This window comes from Lissotriton vulgaris, chromosome 12 (genome assembly GCF_964263255.1).
Source record: "Lissotriton vulgaris chromosome 12, aLisVul1.2, whole genome shotgun sequence".
In the NCBI taxonomy this organism is placed as follows: Eukaryota; Metazoa; Chordata; class Amphibia; order Caudata; family Salamandridae; genus Lissotriton; species Lissotriton vulgaris.
The window spans coordinates 8,562,688-8,578,901 of NC_141700.1; the positions used below are offsets into that span (position 1 = coordinate 8,562,688).

Here is a 16,214-nt window from a genome sequence, read left to right on the forward strand (position 1 = left end):
TGAATGTAGGCTTTTTTGGCGGACTTAATCTGACATGATAGGTTTTCAACGCCATTTTAAAATGAAGCAAGTCCTCTGCGTTATAAGCCTTCCACCACTTCCGTTTAAGTTGCTTGCAGCGAAGACATTGTTCCGGTATGGCCCGGATAATCCATGGGGCTGAGTCGAGGATCTGTGCTTCCTAAAAGAGATTAACGGGGCTAGGTCATCAGTTGTATGGATAATCCAGTTATTAAAGGACGAGACATCCTCCTCAATGTTATGTTCCCTGTAAATGTAGGGGTGGAGCTGGATAACTGCATGGAGAGATTGGGGTTCAGCCAGAAATTTGACCCAGTTCCCTGAAGTTTGGGGGCCTGACACTGAGGAAAGAGTGGGGAGACTGTCTAGCTCGAGCCGAATTCTAACAGGATCCAGCAAGTGGTCAGACCAGGCCTGCCAGATGGGGAATCTACCACCAGATTTGTGTCATTGGAGCAGACCCCATCGGGGTATGACCTTCAGTGTGTGCGGAGGAAGTAACCAATCGTAGAAGACCAACTATACTTAAGGTCTCAGTAAAGTTAGCTCCCTCAGGATCTTTACTGCACTCCAGATGGAAGTTAAAATATCCCAAAATTGTGAAATGCACATAATGAAGTACAAGAGGCGGTAATGCATCTTCGAAAGATACTAAAACAAATAGGGTCTGGTCCTGAGGGACGATAATTAAGACCACCTACAAAAGACAGGGAGTTGTATCCAGGGGTAAAGCATGGGCAATGTCTGGGTTACACCACTCTTTGAGCCACGATTCCGTAAGAAAAAGAAAATCCAATAATCAAATATTAGGTTTCTTGCGCGTGTTCACTCTAGGAAAATACATTAATAAGACCAACTAGTAGTGACCTCTCAGCAAAAGCCTGGGCAGTAACAGGAAGTCAATAGTCAATAAGTCAATAAATTTATATAGCGCGCTACATACCCAGAGGGTCTCAAGGCGCTTGAGGATGGGAGGGGAATTACATGTCGAATATCCAGGTTTTAAGTTGCTTTCTGAATGCTAGGTGGTTCTGAGTGTGGCGAAGGTGAGTGGGAAGTGAGTTCCAGGTTTTAGCCGCCAGGTAGGAGAAGGATCTTCCTCCCATGGTGGTTTTGTTGATGCGAGGGACAGCGGCAAGGGCTAGGTTGGAGGAGCGTAGCTGGTGGGGGGGGGTGTAGAAGGAAAGTCGTGTGTTGAGGCATTCGGGTCCAAGTTCGTAAAGTGCTTTGTGTGCGTGGGCTAGGAGGCGGAATGTTATCCTCTTATTGACGGGAAGCCAGTGGAGGTTTTTCAGGTGGCCAGAAATGTGGTCTTTACGCGGGATGTCTAGTATGAGTCTGGGTCTAAGGGGGCTCCGAAAATGGCTTTCCTCTTAAGACAAGACAAAGGGCATAAATACAAGTTGGGGAGAAAGTGCAATCACAGTGTGGAATAGACTCATTACATGATTTTAAAAGAACAGATGACATAGAAATAGCTAGAGAGAAATGAGCAGGGTGGCTGGCCCTGGTTGTGTTCCGACCGTTCATGAGCACAGACAGGCTTACCTTTGGCGTGCCTTCGGCTACTTCCTAGAGTAGGGCAGCAACAGAGATGTGTGCCTCCATGTGACTGCAGCAGATCTCTTTACTTCAGGGGGAAAAGCCACAGCTGGGACTGTAGCAGAACCCCATATCCGAGACAGAGGGTCCATAGCAGCTCCCCTGACCTCACTGGCACTGCTGCAGCTCTCCCGGCCTCACTAGCACTTCTACACCTCTTGTGGTCTCCCAGGGACTGAACACAGCTCCTTGCACCTCTAGTAGTAGTCCATCCTGCTGAGTTCCTTCTGTCTTCTTCTCCTCAGGTTCTGGGACCCAGGCCCGGCTGCGGATCCGTTTAATGACATGCGCTACGTCTGGGGGGGCTTCGTCTATATCCAGGATCTGGTGGAGCAGGCGGTCATACGGGCTGTGACCGGTACCCGGGCACGGACTGGAGCCTATGTACAGCAGATGCCCTACCCATGCTACGTGGATGACATGTGAGCCCCAGCCCCTCTGACCTGTTCATTGTAGTAATAACACATGTTGTTTCAGGGGCCTAAGTGTGAAAGGTGCAACACAACAGGGCAGTCCTGTTCCAGTGCACAGTGATCACATATTGTACACGTCTTGTCTCTGTGTTGTTGTGTAGTTCTTAGATGTTATTATTTTGTGTAAGTCTGATCTATTCCTCTCACCCTTGATTTCTTCTTCTCGCTCATCTCTTCCTTCTTCTCCTTCTCCTGCACTCCTTCTCCTTCCCTACTTTGTGTATCACATTTTCTCCATGTCTCCCTACTCTCCTGCCCTGCTCTCCCTTTTGACCTTACCCTTCTCTTCTCCACACTTCTTTGTGTGTCGCCCAGCTCCTCCTCACCCTCTTTCTCCCATTTCTCCTTTACATCGACACAGATTCCTGCGAGTCCTCAACCGTTCCATGCCGCTCTTCATGACGCTGGCGTGGATCTACTCCGTGGCCATGATCATCAAGGGTGTGGTGCGAGAGAAGGAGACGCGGCTGAAGGAGACCATGAAAGTGATGGGGCTGAGCCGGGGCATGCTGTGGCTCAGCTGGTTTATCAGCAGCCTGCTCCCCTTCCTCATCAGCTCACTCCTTCTCATCCTCATCCTCAGGGTAGGTGCACCTCATTCTCTGGGCACGTTATTCTCCTTTTCAGGGTAAGTCATATTCATTCAGAGTGTAGTTTATCTGAGCTCTGCCAATAGTTTGTCCGTCCTCATCCCAAGGGTAAGTCATCCATAGCCTAGGAATAGATGGTCCTGATCCAAAAGGTACATCTTCTTTGTCCCAAGTCAGGTAGTCATAGTTCCTCTGGTACGTCGTCCTCATTCCGAAGACAGACCATCTTCATCCGAGGGTAGGTCGTTCTTGCCTCAAGAGTAGGCTATCCTCATCTCAAGAGTAGGGCAGCGTATCTTGAGTGTAGGGCATCCACATCCTAAGCGTAGACTGTGCCCATCCCAAGGGGTAGTGCCTATCCAGAAGGTAGGGAGTCCTTCTCCCGAGAGTAGGGAGTCATTCTCCTGAGGGTAGGGAGTCCTTCTCCTGAGGGTAGGGAGTCCTTCTCATGAGGGTAGGGAGTCCTTCTCCTGAGGGTAGGGAGTCCTTCTCATGAGGGTAGGGGGCCATTCTCCTGAGGGTAGGGAGTCCTTCTCATGAGGGTAGGGGGCCATTCTCCTGAGGGTAAGTATTCCTTCTCCGGAGGGTAAGGGGTCCTTCTCCTGAGGGTAGGGAGTCCTTCACCTGAGGGTAGGGAGTCCTTCTCCTGAGGGTAGGGAGCCCTTCTTCCTAGGGTAGGGAGTCCTTATCCGGATGGTTGAGATTCCTTCTCTTGAGGTTAGGGAGTCCTTCTCCAGAGGATAGGGAGTCCTTACCCTAAGGGTAGGGATTCCTTTCCCTGAGGGTAGGGAGTCCTTATCCAGAGGGTAGGGAGTCCTTATCCCAAGGGTAGGGAGTCCTTATCCCGAGGGTAGGGAATCCTTACCCTAAGGGTCGGAAGTCCTTATCGTGAGGGTAGGGAGTTCCTATCGGGAGGGTAGGGAGTCCTTATCGGGAGGGTAGGGAGTCCTTATCGGGAGGGTAGGGAGTCCTTATCCTGAGGGTAGGGAGTCCTTATCCAGAGGGTTGGGAGTCCTTATCCAGAGAATAGGAAGTCCTTATCCAGAGGGTAGGGAGTCTTTATCGTGAGAGTAGGGAGTCCTTATCGTGAGGGTAGGGAGTCCTTATCCAGAGGGTAGGGAGTCCTTATCCCGAGGCTAGAGAGTCCTTATCGTGAGGGTAGGGAGTCCTTATCGTGAGGGTAGGGAGTCCTTATCGTGAGGGTAGGGAGTCCTTATCGTGAGGGTAGGGAGTCCTTTTCCCGAGGGTAGGGAGTCCTTTTCCCGAGGCTAGGGAGTCCTTATCGTGAGGGTAGGGAGTCCTTATTCCGAGGGTAGGGAGTCCTTATCCAGAGGGTAGGGAGTCCTTATCGGGAGGGTAGGAAGTCCTTATCGTGAGGGTAGGGAGTTCTTATTGGGAGGGTAGGGAGTCCTTATCGGGAGGGTGGGGAGTCCTTATCGGAAGGTTAGGGAGTCCTTATCGGGAGGGTAGGGAGTCCTTATCGGGAGGGTAGGGAGTCCTTATCCTGAGGGTAGGGAGTCCTTATCCTGAGGGTAGGGAGTCCTTATCCAGAGGGTAGAGAGTCCTTATCCAGAGGATAGGAAGTCCTTATCCAGAGGGTAGGGAGTCCTTATCCAGAGGGTAGGGAGTCCTTATCCAGAGGGTAGGGAGTCTTTATCGTGAGGGTAGGGAGTCCTTATCGTGAGGGTAGGGAGTCCTTATTCCGAGGGTAGAGAGTCCTTTTCCAGAGGGTAGGGAGTCCTTATCCCGAGGGTAGGGAGTCCTTTTCCCTAGGGTAGAGAGTCCTTAACCAGAGGGTAGGGAGTCCTTATTCCGAGGGTAGAGAGTCCTTATCCAGAGGGTAGAGAGTCCTTATCCAGAGGGTAGGGAGTCCTTATCCCGAGGGTAGGGAGTCCTTATCCAGAGGGTAGGGAGTCCTTATCCTGAGGGTAGGGAGTCCTTATTCCAAGGGTTGAGAGTCCTTATCGTGAGGGTAGAGAGTCCTTATCCAGAGGGTAGGGAGTCCTTATCGTGAGGGTAGGGAGTCCTTATTGTGAGGGTAGGGAGTCCTTATTGTGAGGGTAGGGAGTCCTTATCCCGAGGGTAGGGAGTCCTTATCCTGAGGGTAGGGAGTCCCTATCCTGAGGGTAGGGAGTCCTTATCCTGAGGGTAGGGAGTCCTTATCGTGAGGGTAGGGAGTCCTTATCCTGAGGGTAGGGAGTCCTTATCCAGAGGGTAGGGAGTCCTTATCGTGAGGGTAGGGAGTCCTGATCGTGAGGGTAGGGAGTCCTGATCGTGAGGGTAGGGAGTCCTTATCGTGAGGGTAGGGAGTCCTTATCCTGAGGGTAGGGAGTCCTTATCCTGAGGGTAGGGAGTCCTTATCCTGAGGGTAGGGAGTCCTTATCCTGAGGGTAGGGAGTCCTTATCGGGAGGGTAGGGAATCCTTATCGTGAGGGTAGGGAGTCCTTATCCCGAGGGTAGGGAGTCCTTATCATGAGGGTAGAGAGTCCTTATCCCGAGGGTAGGGAGTCCTTATCCCGAGGGTAGGGAGTCCTTATCCTGAGGGTAGGGAGTCCTTATCCTGAGGGTAGGGAGTCCTTATCCTGAGGGTAGGGAGTCCTTATCCTGAGGGTAGGGAGTCCTTATCCTGAGGGTAGGGAGTCCTTATCCAGGGGGTAGGGAGTACTTATCGTGAGGGTAGGGAGTCCTTATCGTGAGGGTAGGGAGTCCTTATCGTGAGGGTAGGGAGTCACTATCGTGAGGGTAGGGAGTCCTTATCATGTGGGTAGGGAGTCTTTATCGTGAGGGTAGGGAGTCCTTTTCCCGAGGGTAGAGAGTCCTTTTCCCGAGGGTAGAGAGTCCTTATCCCGAGGTTAGAGAGTCCTTATCCTGAGGGTAGGGAGTCCTTATCCTGAGGGTAGGGAGTCCTTATTGTGAGGGTAGGGAGTCCTTATCCTGAGGGTAGGGAGTCTTTATCCTGAGGGTAGGGAGTCCTTATCCTGAGAGTAGGGAGTCCTTATCCAGAGGGTAGGGAGTCCTTATCGTGAGGGTAGGGAGTCCTTATCGTGAGGGTAGGGAGTCCTTATCGTGAGGGTAGGGAGTCCTTATCGTTAGGGTAGGAAGTCCTTATCGTGAGGGTAGGGAGTCCTTATCTTGAGGGTAGGGAGTCCTTATCCAGAGGGTAGGGAGTCCTTATCCCGAGGCTAGAGAGTCCTTATCGTGAGGGTAGGGAGCCCTTTTCCCGAGGGTAGAGAGTCCTTTTCCCGAGGGTAGAGAGTCCTTATCCCGAGGTTAGAGAGTCCTTATCCTGAGGGTAGGGAGTCCTTATCCTGAGGGTAGGGAGTCCTTATCCTGAGGGTAGGGAGTCCTTATCCTGAGGGTAGGGAGTCCTTATCCTGAGGGTAGGGAGTCCTTATCCTGAGGGTAGGGAGTCCTTATCCTGAGGGTAGGGAGTTCTTATCCAGAGGGTAGGGAGTCCTTATCCAGAGGGTAGGGAGTCCTTATCGTGAGGGTAGGGAGTCCTTATCGTGAGGGTAGGGAGTCCTTATCCTGAGGGTAGGGAGTCCTTATCCTGAGGGTAGGGAGTCCTTCACCTGAGGGTAGGGAGTCCTTATCGTGAGGGTAGGGAGTCCTTATCGTGAGGGTAGGGAGTCCTTATCGTGAGGGTAGGGAGTCCTTATCCAGAGGGTAGGGAGTCCTTATCCCGAGGCTAGAGAGTCCTTATCGTGAGGGTAGGGAGTCCTTATACCAAGGGTAGAGAGTCCTTATCCTGAGGGTAGGGAGTCCTTATCGTGAGGGTAGGGAGTCCTTATTGTGAGGGTAGGAAGTCCTTATCCTGAGGGTAGGGAGTCCTTATCCTGAGGGTAGGGAGTCCTTATCGTGAGGGTAGAGAGTCCTTATCCTGAGGGTAGGGATTCCTTATCCCGAGGGTATGGAGTCCTTCTCCTGAGGGTAGGTCATTTCCATCCCATAGGCGAATCCTCCCCGTCACAAGTATTGGTCTTCCTCACGCTGATGATAGGCGATCATCATCCTGAAGGTAGATGATGCTTATCACAAAGATATTATGTGCTCATATAATGGATATGGGTTCCTCATCCCAGGGCAACGCCTTCCTCATCTCAGGGCAACGCCTTCCTCATCCCAGGGCAACGCCTTCCTCATCCCAGGGCAACGCCTTCCTCATCCCAGGGCAACGCCTTCCTCATCCCAGGGCAACGCCTTCCTCTTCCCAAGGCAACGCCTTCCTCTGCCTTATCCCAAGGCAACGCCTTCCTCATCCCAAGGCAACGCCTTCCTCATTGTGAGGTTATTCTACCCTCTTTCTGAGATAGTCTCACAAGGTATCAGGTGCCCATCCCAAGTGTATGGGGCATAACTTCGACATCATCCTGAGGGTACTTTGTCATCATCTTGAGGGTACTTTGTCATCATCCTGAGGATACTTTATCATCATCTTGAGGGTACTTTATCATCATCTTGAGGGTGCGTTATCATCCTTGAGGTACATTGTCCTCAACCCAAGAGTTGGTGATTCAGTTGACCTGGGTAGCTGGTTGGCATGCTGAGGGTTTTTGGTTGTCATGGTGATGGCAGGAGATTTTCATTTTAAGGGTAGGTGCTCCTTTTCACAGGGGAGAGTCGGCACCCACCACGAACTTTCACAGCCTCTTACATGCTCCAGGTTACTTCAGGATGTTAGGTCGGTGTGTGGCCTTTGACTGGCTTGCCTATAAGCACCATCTTGACAGTAGATTTCAACAGATGATGTAGCAGGTGCTAACGCCTCTTTCTCCCTTGTTCCACCAGGTGGGGGACATCCTCCCATATAGCGATCCCTCGGTGGTCTTCCTCTTCCTCTCAGCCTTTGCAGTCGCAACCATCGCCCAGTGCTTCCTCATCAGCACCTTCTTCTCTCGGGCGAATCTAGCATCGGCCTGTGGAGGTATCATCTACTTCTCCTTCTACCTGCCCTACGTGCTGTGCGTGGCGTGGAGGGACTACATTACGTACACGCTGCGCATCTTCGCAGTAAGTATGTATGTCACATTCTTCTGAGTGGGCATATAGGTCTGTGTTTATACCATACTGGTGCAAGTGGTGGGCACTGGTGCAAGCCTCTCACAACTGGACGTGTTGTAACTGTCTTGTTTCCCTGCAGAGCTTCCTCTCCCCAGTCGCCTTTGGCTTTGGGTGTGAATACCTCTCCCTGTACGAGGAGCAAGGAGTCGGACTACAGTGGTACAACATGAATTCACGCCCAGTGGAGGGAGATCCATACACCTTTTCCTCCTCGCTGCTTCTGTTGCTACTCGATGCCTGTGTCTATGGAGCAGCCACCTGGTACATAGAAGCAGTGTTTCCAGGTCAGTAGCATATCACAGGCATGCACGCTTTGCCTGTTCCCATAGCATGTCCAACATAAATTCCACTCATACCATGACCCCTTAATGGTACACATAGCGCAACGCTTCTTAATATCAGTGGTGAAGGAATGGAAGAGGGTCGGTTGGGAAATCTTGTGAGCGGGTAAACAATCTTTAATGCTCCACACACTACAAATCGGATTTCTTTAGACCATTGCAAAAGTTTTTGGTACGACTTTGGTCTTTATAGAAGTTGCTAGATTAGTTGGATATCCTGCTGGTGCCCTCACCAGTGAAAGGTTTGCCCTTTCTCACCTGTAACGATTACTAATGCTACTAACGCTCACTGCCCACTGGTGTAAGCTCCTCAGACTACAAGCGAGTGTCGGCTTTTCACACTGTTCCTCAGTGCTAACTCCTATTACTGCCTATCTTACCAGTGTGCCCTACTGTCCAACAGTGCCTGCTTCTCACACTGGCACCAGAGCCAGCTCTTCACTGTGCCTGCCAATGCTAGTTTGTCTCCTGGTTCACCCTTGCCAGCCCTTGACACTAGCCACCTGTTGAAATCATCCGCGCTCTAGAGGTATAGAGGAGTGTACAAACTGAATGCTTTCTTGTCGTCTCGACACAGGCTGTTAACCGGGTGCCTATTTTATTGCAGCTCTCAACCAATTTTATGAAGAAAATGTTGGAAGTCGTAACGTGGCCTTATATCTACTACACAGATAGGGGCAGCGTCAGGGTTTTTGACTACACTCCCTTCCACATGCACATATTCCTGTACTCCGATTTAAGAAACCCAATATACAAGAAGTGAATCCAGGAACCCATTAAAGAATAATTTCATATGAATTGGATGAGAAAACACGACAGGCGTAGGCGAAGCGATGCTTTGTAAGCCGTGAGATGGCACTTTGATTTCTATCATAGTTAAAAAAACTCCGCTTCGTAGTCTGACTATGGTGCTCCGATGATATGCTGATTTTCCACGGTGCCCCCATGCTCCCGGTACTAGCACTGTTGGAGGGGTGGAGCATGTCTCAGGCAGTGGCTGTCTTCATAATTGAGGAACATAGAAAAAGTTTACACTCCTCGTTCTCTACAACATGAGCTGCTGTAAAATAAGAGTCTTTTTTCATTGCTGTGTTGGCTCAAATGTCTCTGTGAATCACCTGGAGCATTTTATCAGATCAAGAAATAGAAACACCATAATCTTCATAATTACTCCACATGCCTCAGTTTATTTCCAAAAGGCTTTCATCTTAGCATGCCAGACTTGTAAGCAGTGGAACTCGCAATGCCAGGGGGCATTGTGTGAACGCTTCGGCCTGCCAGGCTGAAACACTCCCTGCAATCAATAACTCGCTTTACTATAGCCTGGCACTTCTGCTTTGCTTTTCTTTGAAGCAATAATAACGTGTTTTGCTTTTAGGGTAAAGGCAAAAGTAGTTAGAAAAATAATGATTTTATATTTCAGATTTTCTGCCTTTGGATAGGGAGAACCAGGTGGAAAATGGGAGGGCCTTTTGGGGTGGGTGTGTACGTGTTTCAGAGTAAGAGCACGGGGACACCGTTATGTACTTGTGTTCGAAGAGTGAAGTGTCAGTGGTAGAGAGCTGCATGGCTCTTTGTTGGGTCACAATGTGGTGTGGTTGTGAGTGAGGGGAAAGCAGTCGGTCTTGGCAACAAATCCTTCCAGTCATTCTGCGCATTGCATTTCGTTCTAGGTCAATATGGGATTCCCAAGCCCTGGAACTTTCCTTTTCTCAGAAGCTACTGGTTCAATGCCTCTCCGTATGAGGACAAGATTCCATTGGCACCCGATGTCCTTCCATTGGATGGTAAGAGCTTTTTCTCTTTTCTCATATTTGTCTTTCTCGACTGGCATCCCTGCCTGTTTCACTTCTAACATTTTTCCTCTCTTGCCAGATGTTTTCATTCTCTTATTGTCTATCCGAGCTCCTCGTCAGGCAAAATAGGGTAGCGCTGTTTCTGGGTTGGGGAGGTGGTGCAAGCTCTGCGATAATCACCTGAAGTTTTAAGTGTGAAGCGAGAGCGAGTGGCTTGAGTGACTGATTGGACTAATTGTGTGTTTGTCTCTAGTGTGACCACCTATTAACAACAGACCTAAAATAATATTGTTCACCCCATACATCTAGAGCGAGGAGTTTTTGTTTTCAGATGCCCTAGAATAGAGGTCATCAAAGCGCCGAGCTGTGGCCTCTGCGTCCCGCTAGTATCTGCAGTGGGGTGCACAGTGGGACATTTCTACAGTCTTCCCAGTTGGTGCAGGGGAAGATCATGAGCAAAATGTTTTAAAGTAATTTATTATTCTCAAGATTTTTTTCTTTTTCTCCATGCCACTGTGACATTAAATTGTGGACTGTCACCTACAACCTGCCCTATACAGGGTCCAGAATCTACCACTTCCTGGCATCCTTTCCATCCATGTATAAGATTCTAGTATCTGTGGTTCTAGTCACGGGCCCTAGCATCTGCAAGGAACAGTTTTCTTTTTGATACATCTGAGTATTTCAGCATTTATTTATAGTTGCTCACAGTACGTAGTTGACCGCAAGAGTGTTTTAATCAACATAGATGATTTGTCAAAACATTGAAGGGTGCTCTTTGAGCCCGCATCACCTCATTGCTCTCTCTGACATAAGCAGTGCTGATGATTGGCCAACCATGGAGGCCTCCGGGTCCGGTGCACGTGGGGCACTGGGAGGACGCGAAGGCAGAAGATTGAGTGGCCATTGAGAGGCCAAGTCTTGTGGTAGGGGCAGAGGAGTGCTTACTACATGGTTCACCCCATGATACCATGTGGGTTGATGAGTTACCCAATGTTGACTTGTTGTGTGGAGCTTATGTCCTCATGCTTCATCAGAGTCATGAATGCAAAAACCGTTGCTGGTGCAAAAGATCCCCTCCCAATATGGAACTGCTTGGCACTGCGGACCACACACCCGCGTGACCTTCTCTGTTCCCCGGGCGCGCAAGCCTCGAGCTCTGCAAGCATTGGTGCCAAATCCCATAACAAGTTGGCACCTCCAACAAGGTCATCATGGGAGATGTCGTGGGTGGAATAGCAGCCTTCTGTACACCTTTCCGCTTGTGCCACTACTACCCAGAGTGCTGAAGAAGATCAAGCTCGACCGGGCCCAAGTCATTTTTGTGGCTCTGAACAGGACACGAAGAGTCTGGTATCCTGAGCTCTTGAGCATGGCTATCGATCCTCCGATCAGACTGCCTCTTCGGGAGGATCTTCAGTCGCAGCAGGAGGGGACGGTCCTCCACCGAACCCGTCCAGCCTCCACCTCCTTGCGTGGATATTGAGCGGCGATAGTTGACATCCTTCGACCTTCCTCCTGAAGTCTGTAAGGTCATCTTGGCAGCCAGGCGTCCCTCCACTAAAACGGTATACGCCTTTAGATGGAACAAATTTGCGGCATGGTGCACAGCAAAGGCTGTGGATCCCCTTTCTGCCCCTTTTTCAGAGATTCTCCTCTGCATTCTCCCTTTGGCCCAGCAGGGCTCTGCTCTGGGGACCCTTAAAGGCTATCTTTAGGCCTTTCTTCGCCTTCCTGATCAGCCTTCTCTTTTCAAGTCCCCCATTGTAGACAAATTTCTGAAGGGTATTACTCATCTCTTTCCTCCTTCTCCTTTCTTAATGCCCCTGTGGGACTTGAATCTTGTCCTCACTTATCTTATGTGCGCTCCCTTTGAGCCCCTACATAATTGTCCTCTTCGTCGTCTTACTTTGAAAACTGCTTTCCTGCTCGCCATCACCTCTGTCCGCAGGGTGAGGGAGCTTCAGTCTCTGGCTTCCAAACCTCCTTTTCTTGCTGTTCATCCGGACAAAGTGGTCCTTCGTACTAGGCCCTCTTTTATGCCCAAAGTGGTTACCTCTTTCCACATAGGTCAGACCATCACTTTGCCCACCTTCTCCCTCCCCCGCATCCCTCCAAGGAGGAGGAGAGACTCCACCGTGCGCTGTCCTTCTACCTTGATCGCACTTAAGACTTCCGGGTGGACGATCAACTCTTCGTGGGTATGTGGGCGCCAAGAAAGGTTGGGCCGTACACAAATGTAACATCTCTCGATAGGTTGTCTTATGCATCAAGATCTGTTATTCTTTGGCTAAAAAAGAACCCCCAGTAGGAATGTGCGTCCATTCCAGCAGGGCGACGGCAGCCACTACTGCATTGGGACGTGGAGTTCCGCTGGTTGACATCTGCCAGGCAGTCACGTGGGCATCACTGCACACATTCACAAAACATTACTGCCTGGACAGTCATGTCCAGAGAGAAGGCTTTTTCGGCTGTTCTGTTCTCCAGGACTTCTTGGTGTGAACTTAGTTCATAGACCCACCTCCGGGGTTGGGATTGCTGGGTTATCTGTTCTAAGGAAACGAATCTATAACTACAGTCTCTTTCAGATAAACAAGTTACTTACCTTCGGTAGTGAGGTATGTACTAGACATATGTAGTTATAGATTCCTCACTGCCCCACCCATCCTCCCCGTTCTGGAAACTGACTTCTAGGGATACGGACTCTCTTACAGGGCCCTAGTTATGTGCACCAGTGGTCAGTATCTGGCATGGCTCTGCACTTCTGGCGCGGAAAGTCATGTCAGAAGTGACCAACATGCAGGGGCGGCGCCTAAGAAGACACCGCAATATCATCTCGGCGGCCATGACCCAAACGACAGACGCGGAGTCGACCAATGCCACCTACCTATATGCAGGGGTACTGCTACTAAACAATTTCTCCGGATCCAGAGTGACTCCTGGGGGTAATTCTAAAGTAAGGAATCTGTAACTACATATGTCTCTTACAGATACATTGTTACCGAAGGTAAGTAACTTGTTTGTTAAACTGTGCTGTGAGCCATGTAGACTGTGCTCTGAGCTGTGATATTCAGTTTCTGGTTTGGTTCACTGATGCTCCTTCGGTGCACTGAAGTTCCTGTTTTTTCTGTCCCATGTGTTGTCAGAGACTCTGCTAGTGACCTCTTAACCTTTGGCATCTTTGGGAGTTCCAGGTCTCACTGAGGAGGCACCAGTGCACCTGCCGCTGGGAGTGGCGGTCTGTAACCTGGGGAAGGTCTACCATAGCAGGAGCAGCGGCCCCAAGATCGCCGTCAACAGCTTGAACTTGAACTTCTACGAGGGGCAAATCACCTCCTTCCTGGGTCACAACGGAGCGGGAAAGACCACCACAATGTAAGCCTTAGAGATGGGAATATCTGGAAACAGGGCGACACGAGCAGTGATGGATAGAGGGGGAGGGCGACCACCAAAGAGAGATTGAGGACCACCACAATGTAAGCCTTAGAGGTGGGAAGTTACATCATAATTTGAGAGAAAGACCACAGCACAGCACAGTGTGTGACATAGAGATGAGGGAGGGACAGGGTGAGGGATGAAAAACGATGATTAGAGCAGAAAGGGGTGACAGAACAACTGGACATGAACAGAGGGGTGCACAGTAGGTGACAAAAGAAGCTACTAGAGAAAATGTGATGGGAGAGGAAAAGAGATGAGAAATGTAGAAATATATACAGCACCCAACATTGCACTAAAGTATATGAAAGCAACTCTGATTTTTGAGAATGAATTTAGTTCTCACTATCCAACCTAAAACTAACACACAACAGATAATAGACGACACTTTCCACACGCAACAAGCAAACCTCTGATAACCCATATTTTGCCTTTGTTCTGACATCCAACAGATCTGTCTGTACTCGGCAATAACACTGTTGTTCCTGGCCGACCTACAAATGGTCATACTACTTGCTCATCATCCTATTCATAACAATGCACCTGTCAGGGTTCGTTGAAGTGTGACATTCCACAAGGGATATAGCCAGTGGTCCACGTCGTCCACTTGTTCTTATCAAGATACGGAATAGTAATGCCACAATGAGGAACCAAGTGAAAATGGAGAAAGGGTAAGACTCAGGAGACCCTGGTTCAGAAATCGTGCCGCCTTTTAATGAGCCGTGGCTCTGCAATCTTGACAAAGCCAAATACCGGCCAAGACTGTGTACAAAATAATAGAACGCACAGCACATGGATCAATAGTGTGAGCAGCTTACCTCTGGCCCAGCTCAGGAGGACACTAACTGGCCCAACCCTACCTGGATACAGGCCCAGAGCTGAAAGACGCTGAGGAGAGCCGCGCTGCGTAGACGGTTTGGAGGCAGGGTGCTGCTGGATGAGTAACAGATGAAGATGCAGTGTGCAGTTAAGGAGAAGAAGAGGCTGTGGAGCTTTAAAGGAATCCTCTGTACAAGGCCACGCGATAAACTGGTTTGACAGCGAAAAGCTAACACCAGTAGGGATGTTGTTGGGCACATACCAAGTGCCTGTTGATAGTCTTACACACTAACTCTGCCCTACATGCCCCAGAATTTCTGCCCCTAACCCGGAAGTGTAGCTACACCATCTCTGTCTTATGCTAGTTCCATGTGCACACCTTACACAGTGTCCATGCCTAACCTCTTCTGATCCTAAATGAGGTCTAACCCCGGATTACTGGTCCGGCTGTACTGTGAAACAAAGGGAAATGAGGTAAGGGGTAGTGAGAAGTGAGAGGGAGTGGGACAGTAAAGGGTGTTCTGGAGCAGCGTGAGAGGTAGGTTTAGGTAGGGTAGGAGGTTTGAAGGTCAGTAAAGGCGAACTGAAAAGGAAGAACAAAAGTAAAGGGAATAGATGGGCCGAAGGGGCCTGACCCGCGCGCGTGGTGGAGAGGAAATGTCTGCAGCGAGTGACCATGCCTTTCCTTTGGTTTCCACAGGTCCATCCTCACTGGCCTCATCCCTCCCAGCTCTGGTACGGCCTATGTCCTGGGCCGGGATATTCGCACAGAGATGGATAGTGTCCGGACCGCAATGGGCATGTGCCCTCAGCACAACGTCCTCTTCGACATGTAAGTGATGGAGGTGGACCTGGAAGGTCTGTGCGACTGGGGAAACTCAGACTGTGGGAAAGGGAAGAAGAACCTAGGGTACAGGACACAGAGTCGAGGATTGAGTGACCATGTCTTGAGCACCGGGCCATGTGTGTGTCATCAGCACAATGTCCTCTTTGGTGCTTAGGTTCCACGGTTACAGAGGTGGAGCCTGGACTTGGGATTCAGAGATGGGGACTCCTCACAAACTCTGCACCCAAGTCTAGAGTACAGGAGGAGGTCACGTCTAAGGTAGAAAGGCGCTACTAAGTCTAGGATGGAGGGAGGTGAAGTCTGTGATCACAGGGGGAAAGGTGTGTCGCAGCATAGAGGAGAGCAGTGTATAGCAAACAGGCACAACGTCAGGGGAGGTAGGATACAGAGCATAGGGTGGAAGGATGCAGAGCACAGGGTGGAAGGACGCAGAGCATATGGTGGAAGGATGCAGAGCATAGGGTGAAAGGATGCAGAGCATAGGGTGGAAGGATGCAGAGCATAGGGTGGAAGGATGCAGAGCATAGGGTGGAAGGATGCAGAGCATAGGGTGGAAGGACCCAGAGCATAGGGTGGAAGGACCCAGAGCATAGGGTGGAAGGACGCAGAGCATAGGGTGGAAGGATGCAAAGCATAGGGTGGAAGGATGCACAGCATAGGGTGGAAGGATGTAGAGCATAGGGTGGAAGGACGCAGAGCATAGAGTGGAAGGACGCAGAGCATAGGGTGGAAGGATGCAAAGCATAGGGTGGAAGGACGCAGAGCATAGGGTGGAAGGATGTAGAACATAGGGTGGAAGGATGCAGAGCATAGGGTGGAGGGATGCAGAGCATAGGGTGGAGGGACGCAGAGCATAGGGTGGAAGGATGCAGAGCATAGGGTGGAAGGACGCAGAGCATAGGGTGGAAGGACGCAGAGCATATGGTGGAAGGATGCAGAGCATAGGGTGGAAGGATGCAGAGCATAGGGTGGAAGGATGTAGAGCATAGGGTGGAAGGACGCAGAGCATAGGGTGGAAGGATGCAGAGCATAGGGTGGAAGGATGCAGAGCATAGGGTGGAAGGACGCAGAGCATAGGGTGGAAGGATGCAAAGCATAGGGTGGAAGGATGCAGAGCATAGGGTGGAAGGACGCAGAGCATAGGGTGGAAGGATGCAAAGCATAGGGTGGAAGGATGCAGAGCATAGGGTGGAAGGATGCAAAGCATAGGGTGGAAGGATGCAGAGCAT

At 50.4% G+C, this 16,214-nt stretch overlaps 1 protein-coding gene across 1 annotated transcript in view; it reads left to right on the forward strand.

Annotated features, from left to right (window-relative positions):
• ABCA7 (ATP binding cassette subfamily A member 7) overlaps positions 1-16,214 on the forward strand; it is a 219,895-nt gene that overhangs the window by 74,645 nt on the left and 129,036 nt on the right. The window contains 7 exon segments of the mRNA XM_086946714.1: positions 1,869-2,045; positions 2,458-2,680; positions 7,475-7,696; positions 7,827-8,031; positions 9,762-9,875; positions 13,079-13,259; positions 14,839-14,970. Coding sequence (XP_086802840.1) covers positions 1,869-2,045; positions 2,458-2,680; positions 7,475-7,696; positions 7,827-8,031; positions 9,762-9,875; positions 13,079-13,259; positions 14,839-14,970 — 1,254 coding nt within the window.